General features: G+C 39.1%; 1 protein-coding gene and 1 pseudogene across 1 annotated transcript; both read left to right on the forward strand.

The window, feature by feature from the left end:
* The first annotated feature begins 8,986 nt into the window (after window positions 1-8,986).
* LOC110195106 (olfactory receptor 52J3-like) lies at window positions 8,987-10,007 on the forward strand. The gene has a single exon (XM_020967749.2). The coding sequence runs from the start codon at window positions 9,054-9,056 to the stop codon at window positions 10,005-10,007; it is 954 nt and encodes a 317-aa protein (XP_020823408.1). The 5' UTR covers window positions 8,987-9,053.
* A 3,829-nt stretch (window positions 10,008-13,836) lies between these two features.
* On the forward strand, window positions 13,837-15,910 carry LOC110195019 (olfactory receptor 52J3-like; annotated as a pseudogene).
* Window positions 15,911-23,578: the final 7,668 nt, after the last annotated feature.

Genomic DNA, 23,578 nt, shown 5'->3' on the forward strand with positions numbered 1-23,578 from the left:
AGGAGGGGACTTTAGAACTCTTCCTACTAGAATGAGAGATCAAGCAAGTTTATCTCCTCTAACCGGGAATATGCATAATAAATCACTTTAAATAGCATTTAAAGAATTGCAAAGGGGCAGCTAAGTGGCACAGTGGATAGAGCACCAGCCCTGAAATCAGGAGGACCTGAGTTCAAATCTGGCCTCAGACCAAAGACTTGACACTTACTAGCTGTGTGACCCTGGGCAAGTCACTTAACCCCAACTGCCTAACCAAAAAAAAAAAAAAAAGAATTGCAAAATACTTTCCCCAGAACAACCCTATAAGATAGCTAGTAAAAGTATTAACTGAATTTTACAATGAGGTAACTGCCCTCTGAGAGGTTAATTTTTTTTCCCTTAATCATACAGTTAGGAAATGTCTAAAATGAGATTCAAACTTAGATAAACTACCTATAGCAATAATTAGGAATGATGATAATGATGATGATGATAGAAATATTCTCTTGCAGAGAGTGTACTGAAATTTATTTGTGTGTCTCTGAATAACATGCAAAAAAAAAAAAAAAGTAAGTATGATTTTCCCAACTCAAGGAATGCCATTGTGAGAACTCATTTTGTTAAGAGAGATCAGGTAGAAGAGAAAACATGGTGTAGTGCAAAAGTGGGGAACCTTAGGCTTCACCTTGAGACCATATGTGGTCCTCTAAGTCCTCAAGTGTGGCCCTTTGACTGAATCCAAACTTCACAGAACAAATCCCCTTAACAAAAGGATTTTTCTGTAAAACTTGGACTCAGTCAAAAGGTCACATCCAAGGATCTAAAAAGCTACATGTGGCCTCAAGGCTGAAGGTTCTCCACTCCACTGCAGTGGATATGAATTGGATTTGGAATTAAGAAGATCTGAGTTCAAATTTCACCTCTGACTGATTCTGAGTGACTGAAAAAAAATGCAAACTTCTACATGCCTTAGGCAATCGCCTAAGGCTTGTCTATTAATTATGACCAATTATGGGATCATTAAATTTTTCAAGGATATCTCAAATCTCTTTGTAATAAAGAAACTTTAACATTGGAAGGTAATTTAGAAGGAATCTAATCTAATCCAACCCCTCATATAAAAAGTAGAAATATTGAAACACATTAAAAACCAAACAAACTTGTTTTAAGTCAAATGAGGTGCCAAGCCATAATTCACACCTGGGTTCTCATATTCTAAATCCAGCATTCCCAAACCTCAGCTTAGTTTTAAATGCATAGGATAAAATTAATCTCCAGTTCAATAATCCCATGTCTTGTAGAACAATTTTGATTCAGGAGAAATGGGAATAAAGAATTTCTACATGTACATTTTACTTTGTACTTGACATATATTGCAACTTTATGACATTAAGAATGTGCTCCTTTCCATAAATTCTCCTAGGGAAAACAAAAGAAAACACCAAGAGGCTGAGTTCTATTCCATGGGGGGGAAACTGTCCCTCAAAATATCAGCTGTCCATTTGGGGTGAGAAATGTTAAGTTAGATTTCAGCTGGGCCTATCTCGTATTATGTATGGTTCACTACCTGATGGAAATATAATACTCCCCTACTGAACCCTTGTATTCCCTGTGGATGTTCTGTAGACAGGTCACATTTTAAGCATTATGTCTAAATATCAAAGATGTGTATGCTCATTAGCCACGAAGAAAGCTCAGATCAAGAAAATGTATTAAAACAAAGGGAAGCTTGAATCACTGTTGGTAGAGTTGATTTGTGTGTTGTGTGTGTGTGTACATGTGTGTACACGTGTACACAGGTGTGTGATCCAGCGTGTCTGTGGAGCCTGTGAAAGGAGTCTTGCTTACTCTCAACATTGGACAAGCAACATGATTCAGTGGGAAAATATTTAATTTGAAATTGGATCCTGCTTCTCTCACTTACTACTTTTGTGACCTTGGTCAAATCATTTAATCTCTGTGAGACTCTGTCTTTTCTTTCTTTTTTTTCTTTTTTTCATCTATACAATCAGTTAGTTGGACTTGATGACCTCTAAGGTCTTTTTCACACTATGAACCTGTGACAATGGTGCTGTCTTCCCTTCTCTGTGGCCCCTCAGCAATGCTTCTCTCTTGGCCTTGACAGAAAAGACAGGCAAGTTGTTCTCCAGAAGATCCTTGTGAAAATACTTGCAGGTTATTTGGGAGGGAGTGTGCATATGTGAAGGGAGCAAGTCTAGGCTTCTTCTGTCAACATGTAGTCATGGCTTGACTTATTAAAGGTTCACATTGAAACCCTGCAATTGAGAGAGCATCCCTGCGAGAGATCCTGAAACAATAATAGAGTGAGGCAGGAGGATGACAGGTGAGCATGCTGGTGAGAGGCCTGAGAGGATAGTGTGGTGTCTGCAAATTCCAACTTTGACAGCCACATTGTTTGTAGATGTGTTTGCAAGTACATGAGCATATAGTAGTATGTGTGTTTAAACACAAATATATATGTATATATATAATATACATATATAACACCATATATAAATCATAGAATCATAGAAATCAGATTTGGAATGGATATTAAAGAAAATCTACACCAAGAATTCTTAATCTAGTTTCCACAGACCCCTGAGGTGTCCATGGATAGAATGTGGGAGATCAGTAAGTGAATGTAGAGGTGGAAAAAAAATTCCCTCTTTATTTTCACTGTCCTCTAAATTAAACTGAACATTTCAGTCAATTACAAATGTAGGAAATAAAATTTCATTCCAAGAAGGGACTTCCCCAGACTGCCAAAGGCTTCTCTGAGACAACAAACAGTTTAAGAACCCCTGATGTAGACCACCTCCGCCCATTTTACCAATGATGAAGCTGAAGCATAGACAACATAGACAAGCTAAGTGATACCTCAAATTACAAAGTGAGATCATGGCCAAGCTGACTTTCAGTCCAGGCAGAGAACTGAAAAGTGTGTATATATGCTTGTATTTTGAGAATGTCTTGGTACATGCATATATACATGTAACTCAATTTAAGTCAAGAAACATTTATCGAGTGCCTACTAAAAGCCAGCTGCTGCACTGATTGCTGGTTATACAAAGGTAAAAATGGAATCGACCCTCCTCTCAAGCGGCTTACTTACTAATGGAAGGGAAATTACATATATCATATGATATATGTTTGTAACAAGAGTTTTATTTTCTCAAAGAGGGATGTGTAAGAAAGAGAAGAGGTCCAATTTTTGTTAAAGTAAAATAAAATTCAATTTAAGAAATAAATGAAAAATGAAAAAAGTGGATTATTAAATTTTTATTTTTATTATTAAATTATTAAAGCCTTTAAATTCTAAATAAAGGATTCTATATTTTATCCTTGAGTAAACTTATTTTACTTTAACAAAAATTTGCCTGTGCACAGCTGTATATAAATTTGCCCAAATAGGTATAGCAAAAATAGCAATAATAATATTTCTAGTAATAACTCATACTATGGGGTAGGGAGCGAAGACTTCTATGTTCTAAGCACCGTGCTTAGGCTTTACAAATATTACCTCATTTGATCCTTTCAGATGAGGATAAGTACTATCATAATCCCCATTTTACAGTGGAGGAGAATGAGGCAGACAAAAGGTTGAGTGACTTGATCTGGGTCAAACAATTAGTAAGTTTCTAAAGCTACCTTTGAACTCTTGACTCCAAGCTCAATGCTGTATCCACTGTACCACTTAACTGTCACTTTGAGGTTTAGAAAGCACTTTAAAAACATTTCATTTGATCTTTACAATAATTTTATGAGGGAGGTTCCAATATCACCCCATCTTACATAAGAGGAAACTGAGGTTGAGAGGTTAAGTGATGTTCCTGAGTCCATATACCTAGTGAATTTCTGAGGCAGGATTTGAATTTATATATGTCCTTGTACTTAAATATATCCTTTTTTAAGGACAGAGGTCTCTAAGCAACCTATGGGGTGTGCTCATACATATGTATATTCATGTACACAAGTTTGTGATGCCATGTCCTTCTTTCTCATTCTCTCTACAACTATGTTTCATGTGCACATACTTACCTTTCTGTTCCCCAACCCTCTTTGTCCCCAGAGCAAAAGTTGTGAGTAGTCCCTGGAGGGCATGGGGGCCTTGGAGACAAGGAAGCACTTTTCAGATAATTTTATTTAACAATTGGGAGGCTGAGGCTCTGCTATAAAAACTTCTTTTTCTTGCCTAGGGAGGCATGGCTCTATAGAGTCATTCTGGGCTGTCTGGGCTCTCAAGGGCTCATCTGGGCTGTGGACTCAATTCTCTAGTGAGTAGACTAGATTTCCTCTAAAGTTCCTTCCAATTCTAAACCTATGATTCAATTTCTTTATTGTACAATGTTTGAGATCTCCCTGAAAAATGCAATAATACCCTGAGAAGTATAGGCTGAATTGGTCTAAGTGAGATTAGATGGTCTTCCCTTCTCTTTTAGGACAAAGCCGTTCTCTAATCTCCTGGGAAACAAAAATTTTCAGGTGGAAATCTCAGATGACCTAAGACATTAACTATGTCCTTATATAAACTAAGTCCATATTTTTATGGAAGACAGAGGGAGGGAAAGGGCCAAAATTGATGTGTAAGGGATAGACATCAGGAACAATGCTCATTGGAGACAAAGCTCCCCAAATCCAGCAGACTGCCCTTAGAGGCTATCAACGGCTTCAAGAAGGCAGATTTCTAACCAAACCAGAATTCTAAGGGGGTAATATTCTTCAGCCTTCTGGTTCCAGGTTCCAGTTTTCAGCTTCCAGTTTCCAGGAAGATGGCATACCTGATTAACTACGTCTTTCCTTCTTGGTGATGTGCCTATAAGGGATACTACCTCTTCCAGGTCTCTTTCATTTTTTCTCTGAACTAATAGGGTCTGAGTCATTGTTTCTCTGTCTGTGAGTCCCTCAGAGTCTCTGTCTGTCTCCCTGTCCATCCCTCTGACTCTCCCTCTCTCCCTGTCCTTCTCAATAGTCTAATGTTTAATGCCATATAAAGGAGGCTACTGAATTGTATGAGAATCTTTGTAAGTGTGTCAGAATGATAGCTAGCATGTGCATAGAGTTTAAAGTTTTGCAAAGTATTTTGTGGATATTATCTCATTCATGCTCATAACAACCCTTGGGGGTGGATGTTATTATTATCCTCATTCTACAGAGGAAGAAAATTATACAAATAAAGATTAAATGACTTGCCTGGGGTCACATTGCTAGTCATAGGGTCTGATGTGGGATTTGAACTCAAGTCTTCCATGACTCTAAGGCCAAGACCCTTACCCACTTAGCTGAATGTCTGATTGCCTACAATAGTGAGCTTTTAATTATAGTGCTTTAAGATTTGCAAAATACTTTACATATATTATCTCAATTGATTATCACAAGAAACCTGAGATTGGTGCCATTATTATTCCCATTTTTTAGATAAGTAAACTGAGATGGCAAGATGCTAAGTGACTTGGTCAAGGTCATATAACTAGTAAGTGTTTGAGATAGAATAAAACTCAGGTCTTCCCACTTTTTATGCACTATATCACCTATCTGCCAGTGTGTAGCTGGGTGTGGATCTGTGTAAATGGCTAGGAGATCATTTGTGTTTCTGGATATCAGTTTGTGAACAACTGAATAGGTGTTTTGATGTACCTGTGAGCACTTTTGTGAATCTAGGTGTATTAGTGAAAAGTATCTCCACTAGCATGTGTATACACACACACACACACACACACACACACACACACACACACACACACATATATGTGGATATCTGAGTCCATAGCTAAATGACTATGTTCATATTTGAGCATTGGTGTTTGATGGTCAGTGCTTGCATAGGAATGTCATCATCTGTGTCTGCATAACAGTCCATGTCTACAAGTCTCTGAATTAGGATCTGTGTACATATCTGTATGGGCTATGCCTACATATGCTTGTGGGAGCTGCATATACATGCATGCTTGTATTTAGAGCTAAGTAGGTCTTAGTACATGTCTACTTGAAATTCTGCTTGAGTATGTTTTATGCATGCTAGAATCTGAATGTGTGTGTGAGTAAATACTGTATGTTGTTTATCTCTTCCATCAGACAGAAATGTGCTAAGGGTAGGGTATCATCTCCTCCTTTACCTAATTTCCCATTCCCCATTCCCTAATTCCCCATTCCCAGAGCCCTGTTCATGTTACCCATAGCTCAGAAGGCATATAGGACTTAGAAAGCTTTGAGAAGATCTTGGAAGAGGGAGGCACTCTCCTTTTATCTGTTTAAAAGCAATGTGGTCCAATGCAAAACATGCTGGGTTTGGAGTCAAGTAATCTGTATTTGAATTCCAGCTCCAATGGGACCTATGAGATCTTGGGCAAGTTGGCCCCCATGTTCTTAGCTTCCTCCTTTGGGAAATGAAGGGAGTTGGACTTACTGACCGCTAAATAACCTCTTAACTCTAAACTTAGTATCCTTTAATGAGCTTCTTCATTGGGAGACTCTTATTTGAGAACTCTAGAATCACAAGGCCATGCTGCAGATAAAATGAAAATCCTGCAGCCCCTGTGGAGGGCATATATATCAACTTGTTCGTGGGGGAGGGGGAAGTTCCGGGGCTCCAAGACGTTGCTGTACCTGAACCCTGAACACTGCTTCCTGATACAAGGGACTGGAGGATTAAGAATGGCCTTCTTGTTTTTTTTTGTTTGTTTGTTTTGTTTTTTTAATTTTTTTAATTCTTTTTTGCTTTTTGCTAGGCAATTGGGGTTAAGTGACTTGTCCAGGGTCACACAGCTAGTGCATGTTGTGTGTTGTGTGTCTGAGACCGGATTTGAACTCAAGTCCTCTTGACTTCAAGGCCGGAGCTCTATCCACTGTGCCACCTAGCTGCCCCTAAGAATGCCCTTCTTGGAACCAGTGGACTTGGGTTCAAATCTACAATCTGACTACTTGAGTGAACTTGGTTAAATCATTTAATCTCTATTTTCCTTGGTTCTAGAATGATGAGATTGAATTAATTAATCTCTAAAATTCTGTCTGGATTGAAATCCTATTATTTTAGGATAAATCCCTCTCTTTAGATAACCACACGCAATCAATATCTCTGTAAAGATGAAACAAAATATAAAACACTGAAACAAAATCTCTCCTGGAAGCCAGAAAGCTTAGAATTTATCCCCAGGGAGTATTCAGGATCCAAAGGAGACATTTAGTTTAGCTGTGTTTATCTCATAACAAGCTACTTCAGGTTTCGATCATTCTTTCCTATATTCATCCCCCATTTTTCCCTTGGGTCCTTAAGATGATGATGATGACCACAATAATAATAACAATAACTTACATTTCCATAGCTCTTTAAGAGTTATGAAACATATTCCTCATAAAAATCCTTCAAAGTTAGGGGATTGTAAGTAAGCATTAGGATCCCCATTTTATAGATAAAGAAATTAAGGTTGAAAAGGGCTAAAAAATAGTCACAGTCACACAATTAAAAATGTGGAGAGAACATGAATATCAGTCTTTGGAGCCTAAGACCAAGGTCTTTCCACTCTACCACAATGCCTTCCTGAGACATCTGAATTCTATTCCTAACCCTCTAACTCCCACTTTCAACTAAGATTCATTTTCTATTACACTGTAATTTGAATTTCACTAAATGTTTATTCACTGTTTCTCACAAAAATAATTGCCCTTCCTTTGCTTCAATAGAGTATTATCCTGGCCTCCATCAATAATTCTTTCTCAAATGCCTGTACATCCATCACCATATAATTACTTACAGTCACCCCTACATAGAGCACAAATAATCCCACATATGTCTGTAGTATTTTGAGAGAGAGTTGGTATAATTGACAGAGGGTCAGGTTTAAATTCAACACTTGTCTCTAAGTCATCTGTCTGTTTGTAACTGTCTTTTTTGTAAGCATGGTCTAGTTACTTAATGTCGCAATAATTCCAATTAAATCACTGTTTAAAATTTACAAGGCATGTTCTCTTGTGACATCTTTGTGAAGTAGGTCCTGAAAATATCTGTTTTATAAAAAGGAAAGTCACGTTCAGAGAGATGAAAAGATTTTTCCATATTTAGATAGCTAGTAAATATTGAAGCTACATTTTTTTGAACTCAGGGCTACTGTCTCCAAGACCAGTTGCCCACTGCAACATAGCATTTATATAGCATCTTAAGATTTGCACAGCACATTAAGCATCCTCACAAGAACCTCATGACTATTATTATCCTTATTTTATAAATAATAAATCTGAGGCTGAGAGGAATTAATTAACAGGGTCAAGGAAGGAAACAGGTATTATTAAGTGTCTACCATGTTCTAGGCACTATGTTAAATGCTTTATAAAATATTATCTCATTTGATCTTCACAGCCCTGAGAGGAAGCTGTTATTCTCTTCATTTTAGAGAAGAAGAAACTGAAGCAAAAAAGAGTTCAGTGTCTTGCCCAGGTTCAAAAACTATTACGTTTAGAAGACTAAACTTGAACTCAGGTCTTCCTGATGCCAGGCCAGCACTTTAATGCATTATGCCACCTAGGGGCTCACACAGTGTAGAATACATCTACATGAGACACCATTTGATCCCACAAAGATAATACTACTGCTTGTCATGGACGGAATTGAGATATATCCACACTGTCTTCCTCAATGACTTACATATTTCTAAGGTTAGCTTCCAAGTGTTAAGATTTCCTTTGTGACTCTAATTATGGGGAGTAATACTCAAGTTAAGGTTATTTTTCAATTTGAAATCAAGTAGTGACTCACTCATCTGGGTGAGCACTCAGTCAGATTAAAGGCTGCTTCATCTTAGTCCATGGTTAGGTAGGGATCAGCTCATGGTTAAAGTTACAATTTTGTATTTATAACCAGAGATAGGGATGACTCCGTGAGTGAACTATGTCTGCTATCAGGGTACGAAGGTCAATTTGATAGTAAGATCTAATTGTCATTGAGGTACCATACCCACTAACCTGGCCTCATGTATCTCCAGTGTTAACTCTCTGAGCTAAGAGCTTTTACAACCACCTCTTTGTTTGTCTGTTTCCTTCTAAGGAGGGAAGATTTCCCTGTCCTTTCAGCCTATGGTAGGATGTCACAGAACAATGCGAGTACCTTCCACCCAGCTACCTTTATCCTCCTGGGCATCCCAGGGCTAGAGCATATCCATGCCTGGCTCTCCCTGCCCTTCTGCTCTGTCTACATTGTGGCTCTGCTGGGCAATATCACTATCCTGATGGTGATTTGGTTTGAAAGGACACTCCGTGATCCCATGTTCTACTTCCTGGCCATCCTGTCAGGCATTGACCTGGCCTTGTCTACATCCTCTGTGCCTCGGATGCTAGGCATTTTCTGGTTTGAAGCCCATGAGATCAGCTTTGGGGCCTGCTTGGCCCAGATGTTTCTCATTCACACCTTCACAGGTATGGAGTCAGCTGTCCTATTAGCCATGGCCTTTGATCGCTATGTGGCCATCTGTGCCCCACTTCGCTACACAACCATTCTGACATCCGATGTACTGGCAGGTATTGGGGTGGCCATTGTTCTACGCCCCATCATGCTCATGCTGCCTATCATATATCTGACCTATCGCCTGCCCTTCTGCCAGACCCAGGTCATTGCTCATGCCTACTGTGAACATATGGGAATTGCCAAGCTAGCTTGTGCCAATATCCGTATCAATGCCATCTATGGACTTTTTGTTGCCTCTTTCCTGGTCTTGGATTTGATCCTGATTGGAATCTCCTATTGCTACATCTTATGTGCAGTCTTTCACCTCCCTTCTCGTGATGCTCGACTCAAGGCACTTAGTACCTGCAGTTCACACGTAGGAGTTATGTGTGTCTTTTATACACCCTCCCTCTTCTCCTTCCTCACTCACAGATTTGGCCACCATATCCCCCGATGTGTCCATATTCTTGTTGCCAACCTCTATGTGGTCATCCCACCATCACTTAACCCTGTTATCTATGGTGTGAGGACCAAGCAAATCAGAGAGCGGGTGCTCCGGACCTTCAATGTCAAATGGACCTTGCCACCTTCCTAATGCTTTAGGGAATAGGACACTGACAAGTGAGAGTTCAATACAGTCCAGTTCCTTGAAAGAATTAGTGAATCTTACCAGCTTAAGTCACTAGTGGACACCTTACCAGTAACAAAGGGACCTAAGTACATTTAAAAACTTAAGACTACATAGGCCTGATTTGCCTTAGTGAAATTTTCTGAACATCATTTACCCAAATACTGATTTATTTTTTTTAAACAGTTAAAGTGCTGGAATTATCTGCTCAGGGGATATTTGGGAAATCATGACTGTTCTGTTTCCAGTGTATCATGTCTTATACTCTGACAGGGACAGAATATGGTGCTCTGTTTGGCAGGAAGAGGCAGTGAGGTAGAGGTTGGTTAATGGAAATCAAATCGGACTGAGCGGGTCCCAGAGGAGACAATGCATGGATGTAACATAGAAGCAGATTCCAGCTTACTTTCATGGAAATAACTTCTAAGAATCAGAGCTACTAAAAAAAAAAGGGAATAGAATTTTTCATTAGGTAAATGATTTTTTCCATCCGTTGAGGACTTCAGCCAGAACTCCAAATTTTTGGGAACTCTGAGGAGGGATTCCTGCATAAGAAAAGATTAAATAACATTATCTCTGAGATTCTAGAGCTCTTGGATTGATGTTCTAATAAAGACATTTCCAATCATCCTAGTTCTTGATTAATGGTAACACCTCACCTTCAGGTTAAACATGTGACATACTTAAAGTTTATCAAGGTGTCCTCTCCATGTCCATCCTGTGGGACTTTTTTCCACATCCTCTAAAATGTTTGCCACAGGGGGCTCACACAATATACTTATGGCCTTCTTTCTCTTCTCTTGATTTTGTAAGGTAACTAGGAGAGCATGATGGCTCTCCTTCAGCTTTCATTGTTCTCATCAATGACCAGAGAATCTTTATTTTCATTCATCTATTTCATGGACATCTTTTATGCCATTTGGACTGAATTCCCTTAGAAACAAGAAATAGCTTACAGATTAGATAAAATGGCTTGACCCAACAAAATGTTGGACCTACACATACACTCCAGAATAAATATTTAGGTAAATTTATTTATATTAAGCAAAACAAAATGAAATTCTGAAATCATAGTATTGGAAGTATTTTTCTCCTGAGCAGACTTAGAATTCTTTCTACTAGAAATAAGGGATAAAGTAAGATTATCTACTTTAACCAGGATTATACAAGATAAATCACTTTAGATAGCACTTAAAGAATTGCAAAATGCTTTCCTCATAACAACCCTGTGAGGTAGCTACTGAAAGTACTAACAATTTCATATTGAGGCAAACTAAGTTGTGCTTTGTCCATAATCCCACATCTAGGAAATGTCTGAGGTGAGTTTTAAACTCACTTAGATGAGCTACCTATAGCAGCGGTGATGACTGATGTTGATGATAGAAATATACTTTTGCAGAACGGATTGAAATCTATTTGTGTGTATCTGGATAAACCCCCCCCCAAAAAAAAAGTTATTTTCTCAGCTCAAGAAATGCCCCCTTGTGAAAATTACTTTTATTAAGGGAGAGCAGAGATGTTGAATACAAGAGACAATATGGTATAGTGGATATGAATTAAATTGGAATCAAAAGGATCTGGGTTCAAGTTTCACCTCTGACTGACTCTGACTGACTGAATATATCCTGGAACTTCCATGTGTCTCTGACAATCACCTAAGCCTTATCTACTAAATAGAGGACTAATTAGGGATATTGTTCAAGGACATCTCAAATCTCCTTATAACAAAGAAGCTGTAGAATTGGAAGGTAATTTAGAGGGAATCTAATCTTGTCCAGCCCTGCATTTAAAAGATAAAAAAATTGAGACATTTAAAAAACAAAACAAAACAAAGCAAAAGTCAAATAAGGGGGTAAGCCCAGATTCACACCAAGTTCTCATATTCTAAATTCCCCATGAGGAAGCACCAAGAGGCAGAGTTATATTGCCATGGTGGGAAGATTATCCTCCAAAATATTAAGTAGAGAAATATTAATTCAGATTTCAACTGGGCTCATCTCATATTATGGTTCTCTGTTCTGCCTCCACCCTACATGAGGGTAATATATTACCCCATATCCATCCTTTGTAATTCTTGTGGGTGTTTTGTAGATAGGTCACATATTGAGTATGTTATCTAAATATCAAAGATGCATGTTGTCAGTAGCAATGAGGAAACCAGAGACCAAGAAAATATAACAAAACAAAGAGAAAGTTGAATCACTGTTGGGAGAGTTGGGCCGCATATGTGTGAGTAAGCTCATGTCAGTGTGCTTGTGGGGCCTGTGAAAGAAGCCCTGACTACTTTCAACAATTGACAGGCAACATGATTTCAGTGGGAAAAATATTGAATTTGAGAGTTCAAATCCTACTTCTCTCTCTTACTACTCTTGTGACCTTGGTCAAGACCCCTGAGGTATCCATGGATAAAATGCAGGAAATCAGTGAATTTAGAGGTGTTCTTTCAACACTGTCTTCTAAATTAAACTGAACATTTCAGTCAATTATGAATGGAAGAAACAAAATTTCATTCTGAGAAGCAGTCCACAGACTTCTCCAGACTGCCAAAAGCTTTGCTGAAACAATAAAAAGTTTAAGAACACCTGATCTAGATGCGCCCCATTTTACCAGTGATGAAGCTGAAACATAGACAAGCTAAGTGATGCCCCAAGTTACAAAATGACATCATAACCTAGCTGATAGCTAAGTCACATCTCTTGACTTTCAGTCCAGTCAGAAACAGGCCATGCTTGTTTGTAGGTATTATCTATCCTGAGTATGTTTAAGAATCTGTTGATATGTGCATGTATGCATGTAACTCAATTCAAGTCCAGAGATACTTATGGAGTACCTACTAAAAGCAAAGTGTTCCACTGGTTGCTGGTTATACAAAGCTAAAAATGAAACAGACTTTCTCCTCAAGAGGCTTTCTTTTTACTGGAGAGGAAATGACATGTATGTGAAAAAGTAATATTTACAAAAATAAAACATATATATATATGTATATATATATAAAACATATATATGTGTTGTGTATATATATGTATATATATGTATATAGGGTATACATACATGTATATAGGGTAATGCAACTGGGAACATCTGGAGTGATATTCGAGCTGATTTTAGAAAAGAGTTAGAACATCTAAGGGGTGGAGATTATTAGTAGGGAGAACATTCTAAACATGGGAATACAGCCTGGGCAAAAACACAGAGCAGGGAACCTGAATATTTTGTCCATACCTTTGGCTAGAGCACAGAGTGAATGAGAATGCAGACTGGCTATATGGAAATTTATTTTGCTTTATGATACATGTTTTTAAAATGAGTTTTATTTTTCTTGTTTTCTCAATGGGAGTTATGAGAGAAGGAAAAAAAGGCAGATTTTTGTTAAACTAAGATAAAATTTAATTTAAAAAGTAATGAAAATGAAAAATAAAGTGAGCCAGTATCAGATTACTAAATGCTTTAATTTCCAAATAAAGGATTCTGTATTTTATTCCAGAGGAAACAGGGAAGTGAGCAATAATCCCTGTGTACACTAGGTATTGTAATAGCAAGTTGTAATAGTAATAGTAATTATATTAATAATAAGTAGTAATATCAGCTCTGAAAACAAATTAGCAAAGAGTCACAGAGGTTCTACAACCACTGTTAACTCTCAAAATATCAAAGAGTTCACAGTTATCACAACTGCTATTAACTCTAAGAAATAAAATAAAATAAAATAAAATAACAGCAAAATAAAACCAAAGACATAGCAGTGGTCATAAGCAAAAAGGTTTCTTTATTACATTTAAAGAGGGAAACTAGATACATGAGCTGGGCCGCTTGTAGGCAGAGACCAGCTTCAGTGAGGCCAAACCTCGATACATACAGCAATGGCTACGCAGAGATCATAGCCATGATAATGGAGGGTGACAGCAACAATGAGACAAGTTTGATTCATAGCAGGGCTTCATCATAGGAATATGGGTCCTGCCAGTGTTTGTCAGAGCTCGGAGACCCCCTAGGGTTGTTGCAAAAACAATTCTGGGATTTAGCTGTGGGTGAGATCACCCAGAGGGCGAGCACAAAGGATTGTTGTTATGCCAAGCTCAGGGCACATCTTTCTTGCTGGGCCTTAGCTCTGAAAAACAGGGTGTCTCTAATAGTAAAAAGGTAGGAATAAAAAGACAGAGGTGGTATTTGCATGAAGATCCTGACAATAACAATACCATATTTCACCGCATAATTGACAGCACTGCATAATCATCCCACCCTTTGCGGGGTGGGAGTTCAGTCCAAAATTCGGTTTATAACCTTTCATCATGCAATTGTCGCATGGTATAATTCTGTTCCTCATGCCACTTAAAAGGTAAACAGAGCAGCGATGTATTCACCAGTGGCATATGGAGATGTATTTATCTCTCATGCATTGCTAGTCCTGAGTCTAGAATTCTCAGTGCAATTGCATTGTTAATAATCAATTTTAATATATACTTACCAGCATTCTGTGCATCCTAATCTTGCACCAAAGACAGTTCAGTAATAAATTATTTTTAAGTAATACCAGCTTGATTTTTGAAGATTCACATAATGGTCACACCCCATTTTTTTTTGCAAAAAAAAAAAATCTGGCATAAAACCTGTGACAATTGTGTGGTGAAATGCAGTAACTCACATTTAAGGGTGGGACAATGACCGCTATGTTCTAAACGTTGTACTAAGAATTTACAAATATTATCTCATTTCATCTTCACGAATGAGGATATGTACGATTATTATCCCCATTTTACAGTGGAGGAAAATGAGGCAGACAAGGGTTAAATCACTTGATTAGGATCACACAACTAAAGAGAGTCTAAGGTTGTGTTTGAACTCAGATCAGCCTGACTCCAGTCCCATTGCTATATCCACTGCACCACCTACTGGTCACTTTGAGGCTTAGAAAACACTTTAAAATATTTCACTTGATCCTTACAATAATGCTATAAGGGAGATTCCAGTATCACCCCCAATTTACAGAAGAGGAAACAGAGGTTCAGAGGTTAAGTGATGTTCCCAGGCCTCCATAGCTAGTAAATGTCTGAGGCAGAATTTGAACTTAAATATACCTGTCTCTATGTGCAGTGATTTATTTGCTAAGCAGTCTAGGGGGTATGCTCATACATATGTGCAGGATACTGTGTTCCTCTTTGTGACTGTTTCTAAGACTGAGCTTCATGTGCGCTTACTTACCTTTCTGTTCCCTAGACCTCTTTGTCCCCAGGGTAAACGTTGTAAGTAGTCCCTGGAGGGCTTTTTTGTTTTGGAGCCGGTATGGCCCAAACGTTCCTCATCCACAATTTCACTGGCATAGAATCAGGTGTCCTACTTGGCATGGCCTTTGACTGCTATGTAGCCATCCACACCTGTCTTCACTATACAACCATCTTGACAGCTCAAGTGTTGACTGGCATTAGGGTAGTTATTGTGCTGTGCCCTGTCTTGCTCATGATACACCCTGGCTTATCACTTGCCCTTTTGCCAAGCTCGTTTCATTGCACACTCTTATTGTGAACACATGAGTATTGTTAAGTTGACCTGTACCAATATTCATGTTAATGCCATCTATAGCCTCTCTGCTGCTTCCTTTTTTGTCATGGATCTCCTCCTTATTGGTGTTTCCTATGCCTATATTCTCCGTGCAGTCTTTCACCTTCCTTTCCATGAGGCTTATGTGTGTCTTCTATACACTTATCTTTTACTCCTTCCTCACTCACTGATTTGGTCACAGCATCTCCCCATATCCCCATATTCTTATTGCCAACCTCTGTATGATTATTCCACCAGTACTCAAGCCTGTCTTCTATGGTGTTAGAACTAAGGAGATCTAGGAACAGGTGCTCCAGGCCTTCACTGGCAAATAGATCCTAGAACCCTCTTAAGGCCCAGGAAGATTACATGAGCACTAGTCTCTGACGTAGGCTAGGCCCCCCTTGGTACTTGCTGAGTGGCTAAGAGATAGCAAGCACAGTTAAACACCCATGGCTCTGCAGGCCTGAATGGCCTTTCTTGGCCTTCTATTGACCTATTACAAGCACTGCTAATAGCCCATGTTTATTAACTGCTTACTACATTTCAGGAGCTCTGCTAAGCATTTTAAAATTATTTTCTCATGTAAACCTTACAACAAGCCTAGGTTATAATGGTTGTTCAGTTGTTCAGTCATGCAAGAGACAATATACAAACAATTGCATACATATGAGCAATATACAAGGTAAATAGTAAATGACTAATGGAGGGGAGGCACTAGAATTAAAAGGGGTTGGAAAAGGCTTCTCGTAGAGATGAGATTTTAGTAGAGATTTAAAGGGAGTCAGGGAAGCCAGTAGAGTTCAGGAGGGAGAGTCTTCTAGGCATGAGGGAAAACCAGGGAAAACACGGAGACAGAGAGAGTGTTGTGAAAGGGAACAGTAAGGATGCCAGTGTCATTGCATGGCAGATTACATGGGGAGTGAAGGAGGTGCTATAAATTTTAAAAAGACCAAATAACTTATGAAGGGCTTTGAAAGTCAAATGAAGGATTTTATATTTGATCCTGAAGGGGATAAAAAACCAATGGAATTTATTGAGCAAGGAGGATAAGGTGAGTTTGTGTGTATGTGGGAAGTGTATGCGTGTCTGTGTGATATAGTCTGACCTGTGCTTTAGGAAAATCACTTGGACAGCTGAGTGGAGTATGACCACGTGCTATCACATTCCAGGGATCCTATCAAATGGTAAGGTTTAAAAAAGCATTTTCATTGGGGTGTTTGGGACTTAATGCGAAATGTTCATTAAAAATACACACACACACATCCTTAAGGATATAGATATACACATATACACATGTATATAAACAATGCATATATGAACAGAGTTAGAAATTCAAACAAATGAATTTCCTCCTGAGAAGCAGGGGTAAATGGGGACAGATACTTCCTCGTTTCATTCTACACCACACTTCATAGGCAACCACCAATCCCACTGACATAGGAACGTAGATTTAGTAATAATAAAGGACCTGAGAGGTCATCTATTCTAATCTCATTTTATAGCTCAGGAAACAGGCCCAGAAAAAAAAAATTGGATCAAGATCACATAAGTAGTATGTGGCAGTAATGGGCTGTCCTCTAATTCCCAATCCATCTTTCTTTTCATTGCTTCTTTCTTCGTGAAATAATCTCGCTGAGGCTTTATTATTCTGATGCTGAGCTTCTTCAAATTATCTTAAACTCCATTAGGTGGTACAGAGGATAGAGATCTGGGCTTAGAGTCAGGAAGACCTAAATTCAAATCTGGAATTATTTATTTCATAGCTTAGTGTCCATGGACAAGTCATTCAACCTCTGTCTGTCCCAGTTTACTGAACTATATAATAGGGATAATGATAGCATCTACCTTACAGAGCTATTGTGAGAATCAAATGAGATAATAGCTGTGAAGTCCTCAGCATTTTGTCTGGCATATAATAGGTGCTTAGTAAATATTTATTGTCTCCCTCCTTTCAAGGATGAACCTCTGTGGGAGGGGTTGGACTGATCTGAATTTGCAAACCACAGAGGAAGGGTCTTCATCCAGGGGAACGTTCTAGATATTTGATGACTTCCTGACTCTTCAATCCCCATAGAACCTGGGAAGTAAGATACATATGTGTTTAGTCATACAATTGCTGGTGAGCAAACTAGTGCTGAGAAGACAATTGTTGACTAGAAGAACTGTTTCTGGAGCTCTCATCCCAAATTGCAAACTCCCAAAGGTTTTTCTTTAGCTCAGTTCAACTCTGTATCCATGAAACAGATACCAACCTTACACAAGCCTCTTCTGAGACAAACAGACTGGCTCCACAGTAGAGGGTGGAAAAGTAGAGCTTAGAAACAGCGAAACATTTAGACATGTGGACAGATGAATGAAGGATCATGTAGGGCCTCCTTCCTGGTATTCTTTTCAGCATAAGTTGTGCCTCCTGACTTGAAGTCAAGAAAATGGTTATAATAAACATTCATGGCACTACCCACCCAAGGAATCTAGATCAGTGACAACTCATACATTTCCCTCACGTGCCAATAAAAGTGCTCATTACACATTTCCATACTGATTAGAAGTAGAATTAATTTGAGGAAAACTTTGACATAAAAAAATCCAGCCCTTTAAAACATATACTTTAAGGAATAATTTTCCACAATGGGTAAGAAGCCATTTCCTTTTATATTTAATACGAATGTATTTATTTATTTTAATGTTTTCATAGAAATATATATTATTATATTATATATGATATTTTAATATACATATATTTATTTTATATATTTAATTTTCCATACAAAAAAATTATAGAGATTCAATTGGGATATAACTTTTTCAGGAATACATTGATTATGCTGAGTTAAATATAAACACAATAAAAAAATTTACCCTATATATTTTCTTATGAGGGCAGCTCATGATCTCTCATGTTCCATTGCTCAACTATCTCAAGCTGTATATAGTCTCTTCTCTTTCAAAAACCTTCATAAGAAATACCAATAATCATATTTCACCCTTCAATGGAAGTTAAGGGAGTAAACAGACATTTATTAAGTACCAACTACCATTTTTTAAAAAACATTTGACTATAATCCTACAAATAATAATTCACTGCATCTTAAATTATACAATATTTTTCTCACAATAATATTGTAAATTTCAGTGTCGCAGTATTTCAGTTTTATGGATCAGTAAATTGAGGCTCAGAGAGGTGACATTTGTGAAGAGACCTATAGCTAATAAAATTTGAACAGAGACTTGTACTCAGATATTTTCCCTAAATGTTCAGAATGCTGTCTTTCTTGTACATCCCAATATACTATGCCGGGTGATGAAGTAGGTATGTTTCAGAATCTTTACTGCTATTTTCCATGCTTAAGCCCTACAACCTTCACTCAGAACCTTTCCTTCCTTATAGTTAAATAAACTATTCAGAAGCTGGTGGCTGTTAACTTGGCACCTCTCAAAATCAATTTTCATTGACTTACTTTATTATTTTATTGATTTATTATTTTATGACCTAAGGCTCAGTCTTTCACTAACTCCAACCCCTGATCCTATTAAGGAGCACTTCAACGTATATATTCATGTATCCTCAGATACCTTTGCTTCTAAGTCTCCCAGCCTTCTCCTAATCTTCATTCTGTAGCTTCCCTCAGTCTCAGTTACACATAGCAGATGGTTGCTATCAAAGTGCTATCAAAGTGATTTTCCTTCAACCCTACAGTCTGACCAGATCACTCCCCCACTCCAGGGGCCTTTTATTGCCTCTAGGATAAAATATAAACTGTTTAACTTTTCAAACCTTTTATAAACTGCATAGCCTATCTTTGCTGCCTCATCTTACCTCCAACTTCCACACTCTGTGAGCTAGCCAAATTAGCCTCTCTTCTCCCCCCCACCCTGGCCCTGCCACCACACTCCATCTCCCCTCTCCATTCCTTCGACTTGGATATCTTCTATTACTAGAATGTACTCCCTCTTCACATCTGTCTCACATAATGTCTCTTTTCCTTAAATAATTGATAAATGCTTATTTAATGATACATTTATTCATATTCTTTAATCTTATTATTCTCCACAAGTTTCTCATGTCCACAATTTTGAAATCCCCCTATCTGATTATAACCTCTTGTCTTTCTAGTTCTCTTTGTATTTTGCTCCTCCTCCAAAGCTTTTCTCCATCCTCACAACAATCTCAAGTCATTCCAACCATCCCTGATTTCCCAAACTATTCATTACTCTATCTCTGACCTCATGATTCTCCCTTCAAAATCTCTATGTACTGTGCTCTCTTGTCTCATTCTCCCAACTCATACTAGAGTCATACATACAAAAGGGAGTCTGACTGCCACTCCCCTCAAGTTTCTATCATTTGCTAACTCTGAGAGATTGAGGTCTTCTGATACAGTTGCTCACGAGTACCCATCCACTGTGTTCTCCTCAATTTTGATCAATCAGTTATCATCAATTGGCTATTAAAAAGGGATTATTATATATTATTATTATTGATAGAAAAACCAATATACAAAAGAATCTTTTAAAACAAAGGGGTACACTCTCCCGTAGAAGTGGGTCCAAGGTTAAAGGGATTAGTAAAAATCATGCCCCTTAAATTGGGAGTGCATTCTCCTTGTACACACAGGGTTTCTGGGGGAAATGGGCTCTGGATTGAGGCACAAAGGCACTGAGGCATGAGAACCAGTTGGGCTGAGAGGCATTTCTATAATCCTGCCTCTAGGAATCCTTATTCTTTTTTCTAGGAATCTCCATCAAGTTTGTGTTGGAGCGAGATACTCTCTGGGTCTCCCTCCTTATATGACATGGTTACTCACTTGATGGATTAATCCACTACTGGCCTGAATGAAGCAGATCTCTCAGTTACTGTACTGGCTCACTGGACTCAATCAACTGCTACAGACTCAGGGGCTTAAGTAGCCAGAGGTACCCAGAATGTCTTGGATGAATTTCCCAGTCCAAAATATTCCTTCAAAGTGATCAGGAAGGAATAAACACAAAAGAAATGTGCTCTGAGACCACACATGACAATCCAGTTGGGAGACATAGCAGATAAGTCACTAGCCACTTCCTCTTTCCCCTACCCAGAGGCTCAAAGCATTTGTGATTAAAAATCATTCAGGAAATCAGTCAAGTAGTTATTAAGTGCCTATTGTGTGCCAGACATTATTCTAGGTGCTAGAGTAAAGAGATTTTCTGTTTGAATTTTTTATGGGTACAGTCACACTCAGTTCTGGCTTAGCTTTTCCTAAATCATCAATACTTTTAGACTCCTCCATCAATCAGAAAGACTTATCACTCTGCAGTATTAGTTCTTTTGTTATACCAAGAAATTTAGCGAGTTAGACGTGGTGGGGGCTGCCTCATCATAGGGTGCAAAGGAGGCAGACGCCAGGGTCTGATAACGGGGATCTCTGACTAACAGTAACTCAACTGAATTAATACGGGATCTAACAAAGTCAAGGAGTCGATTAACTAGATAAGGGACAAGAATTAGGGCTATAGTAAGGAGGAGAGGCCCGGCTAAGGCAGAAATAAGAGCGGTTAACCATGGGGAAGTCCTCTGGTACCAATTTTCATTCCCTTCTCGTTCCCTCTGCCTGTCTGCAATATTTTTCCGTACTAGGGAAAGGCTCTCCTGAACTACACCTGAGTTATTGGTATAGAAACAGCAGGCCTCCCCTAGGGTGGCACAAAGGCCGCCTTGCCTGAGAAACAATAAGTCCAAACCCCTCCAGTTCTGCAGAACCATCTCGGCCAAGGAGTTGACCTGTCTCTCCAGTTGGGATATAGAGTGCTCCAGATGACTGAGGTCTATGTTGACCTGAGCACTAAGTTTCTGGTAACTGGCCTCTCCTTGGACTAGGGCAGCGGTACCTACAGCGGTTGATCCCACTAACCCCAACCCCACTGAGGATAGGGATGAGGAGGGGAACAGCTCGCTTGCTTCAGTAGGACACACTGCCCTCATGACTGAAGTACTCCCAACCCTCCGGGCCCTGAAGAAGGGAAACCCTGGGGATAATGGAGACTAATATACATAGAGGCTCAGATTCTTTTAGGAACTGCACAGCAGAGACACACTGTGTGATCCCATCCAGACAGACCCACCAAGTGCCGGATGGCACTGAATAAAAAGAGGAGGATTGAGGAACAACCACAGTACTATTACAGACAGGAGAGTAAGGAGAAGTTTTCAGGGATGTGGTGGATGAGGTAAGACAGGTACCTTTTCCTTGGACATCCCCAGGGTCAACTTAGGTTGTTCACCGACAATTTTCCGAGTCTGGGCTATGGGAAACAGAACCATTAACTGCCACTCCCACATAGTATGGGGGTTGTGCATCCATACACAGCCAGCAGCTAGGTCCTAGGTCAGGCCGGGTGGAGTTGCCAACGCTATGGATGGCTGGAACAGTCTCATAATAGAGGGGTGAGGAGGATCTGCCTGAGGGGTCCTACTAGGAGCCAGAGGAAAAGGGAAGGAGAACCAAGGAAAGGGGGATGGGCAAGTAGGTGGGGCATGTGAAACAGGGAGGGGTAGGGAGAATAGGGAAATGCAGGGGGGTCAAGGGAGATTGAATAGACAATGGGAATAGATAATGGAGGGAACAGGAAGGCAGAAGTTTGAAAGGCATCTGCACAAAATCAAGGTGGGGCTAGGACTTTCAAAAGGAGATAAAGGAAGGCCTTTCTGGGGCCTATAGACAAGGGGCCAGATCTGAATAAGATTAAAAGGTAAGGCTAAGGCTTTCAAAGGGAGATGAGGGTCTGGGGCCTGTGAGTCAGATTCCCTTTGAGGCAAAGAGCAAGATCTTGGTTTGGGCCCGCCCCCATCATTCCCCCCTCAAACAAATAGGAACCAAATTCTTTTGGTGAAAGGGGCAAAGGTCTCTGCTTCTGAAACTGCTTCCTGCTGGCAAGGGGCGTAGAGCTGTCCCTGCCTCTCTGGGTCCCGTTCGAGGGGTCAAACTTCAAAACCTGGCTGATGCCAGGTTCAGTGGACTAGAGACCTTGGGTTGGTATACAGTCATCTGGAAGTTGATGGCTCCGACCCTAGAAGAAAGGAATCTGGCAAGAATATTTAGTAAACATGGACCAAACAAACACAAGAGAAGTATGATCAGTAGTGGCCTCTGTGTTTTCTTTCTGGAGTCCCTGCAGGAACTTGGTTAAGGAAGAATTAGTGCCATCTGCCCTGAGTTCCTACTCCCCCCTTTTAGTTTTTGGCAAAGGAATCATCCAAGGAAGAGGACTGCCATAAGAGCCGGACCCATACTGCCAACCCCCTACTAAATAGTAAACAAGAGCAAACAACAATATGCATACCTTACATTAATCCACAGGCCCCAATACATACATAGATATATGAAAGAATCCATTTTAACACAGTGCATATAGGATCTTAAATGTTTCAGTCATGCCATGTTTCTCTGATGACATGGACAAGATAAACCACAAGCCATTTCCCTTTTAACATTATTAATTGTAACACAACTTTAAACAAGTATGATATTACCCAAATAACAAAATAACATTCTCACAAACCCCTGACCTAATTGTAAAGAACTTAACTCATATAGGAACACACACAGAACACAAGTCCCAGTTCTATAGTACCCTAAGATGTCACATTGCCTAAGGAACATTTCCAAAATGAGCCCTAAAAAGCTTGCATGCATTTCTACTCTTGTTCATAAAACCTCACTAAATTGGTACAAAAGTTCTTAAATAACACAAATTCCAGAGTAGTATTAAGGAAACTGAATTCCTAAGTATTCCAGAATCCCTCATAAGTCTTTAGTTAAAGGCACATAGAGATAGTTCAGTTTTCCCAGTCACACAGGACTAGGTTCAAACAATACAACAAAGTTTACTCATAATTCGCAAAATTGCATAATTACATTAAGTCAGGTACAGATTAAACCAATCAGAGAGCTCACAATAGACTAGTTTGGAAAAGAGAGATTTACATGTAATCAGGGTAACAAAGAAAACCTTAGACAGGAATC

The sequence above is a fragment of the Phascolarctos cinereus genome, unplaced genomic scaffold (assembly GCF_003287225.1).
Source record: "Phascolarctos cinereus isolate Bilbo 61053 unplaced genomic scaffold, phaCin_HiC Scaffold_726;HRSCAF=1367, whole genome shotgun sequence".
Taxonomy (NCBI): Eukaryota; Metazoa; Chordata; class Mammalia; order Diprotodontia; family Phascolarctidae; genus Phascolarctos; species Phascolarctos cinereus.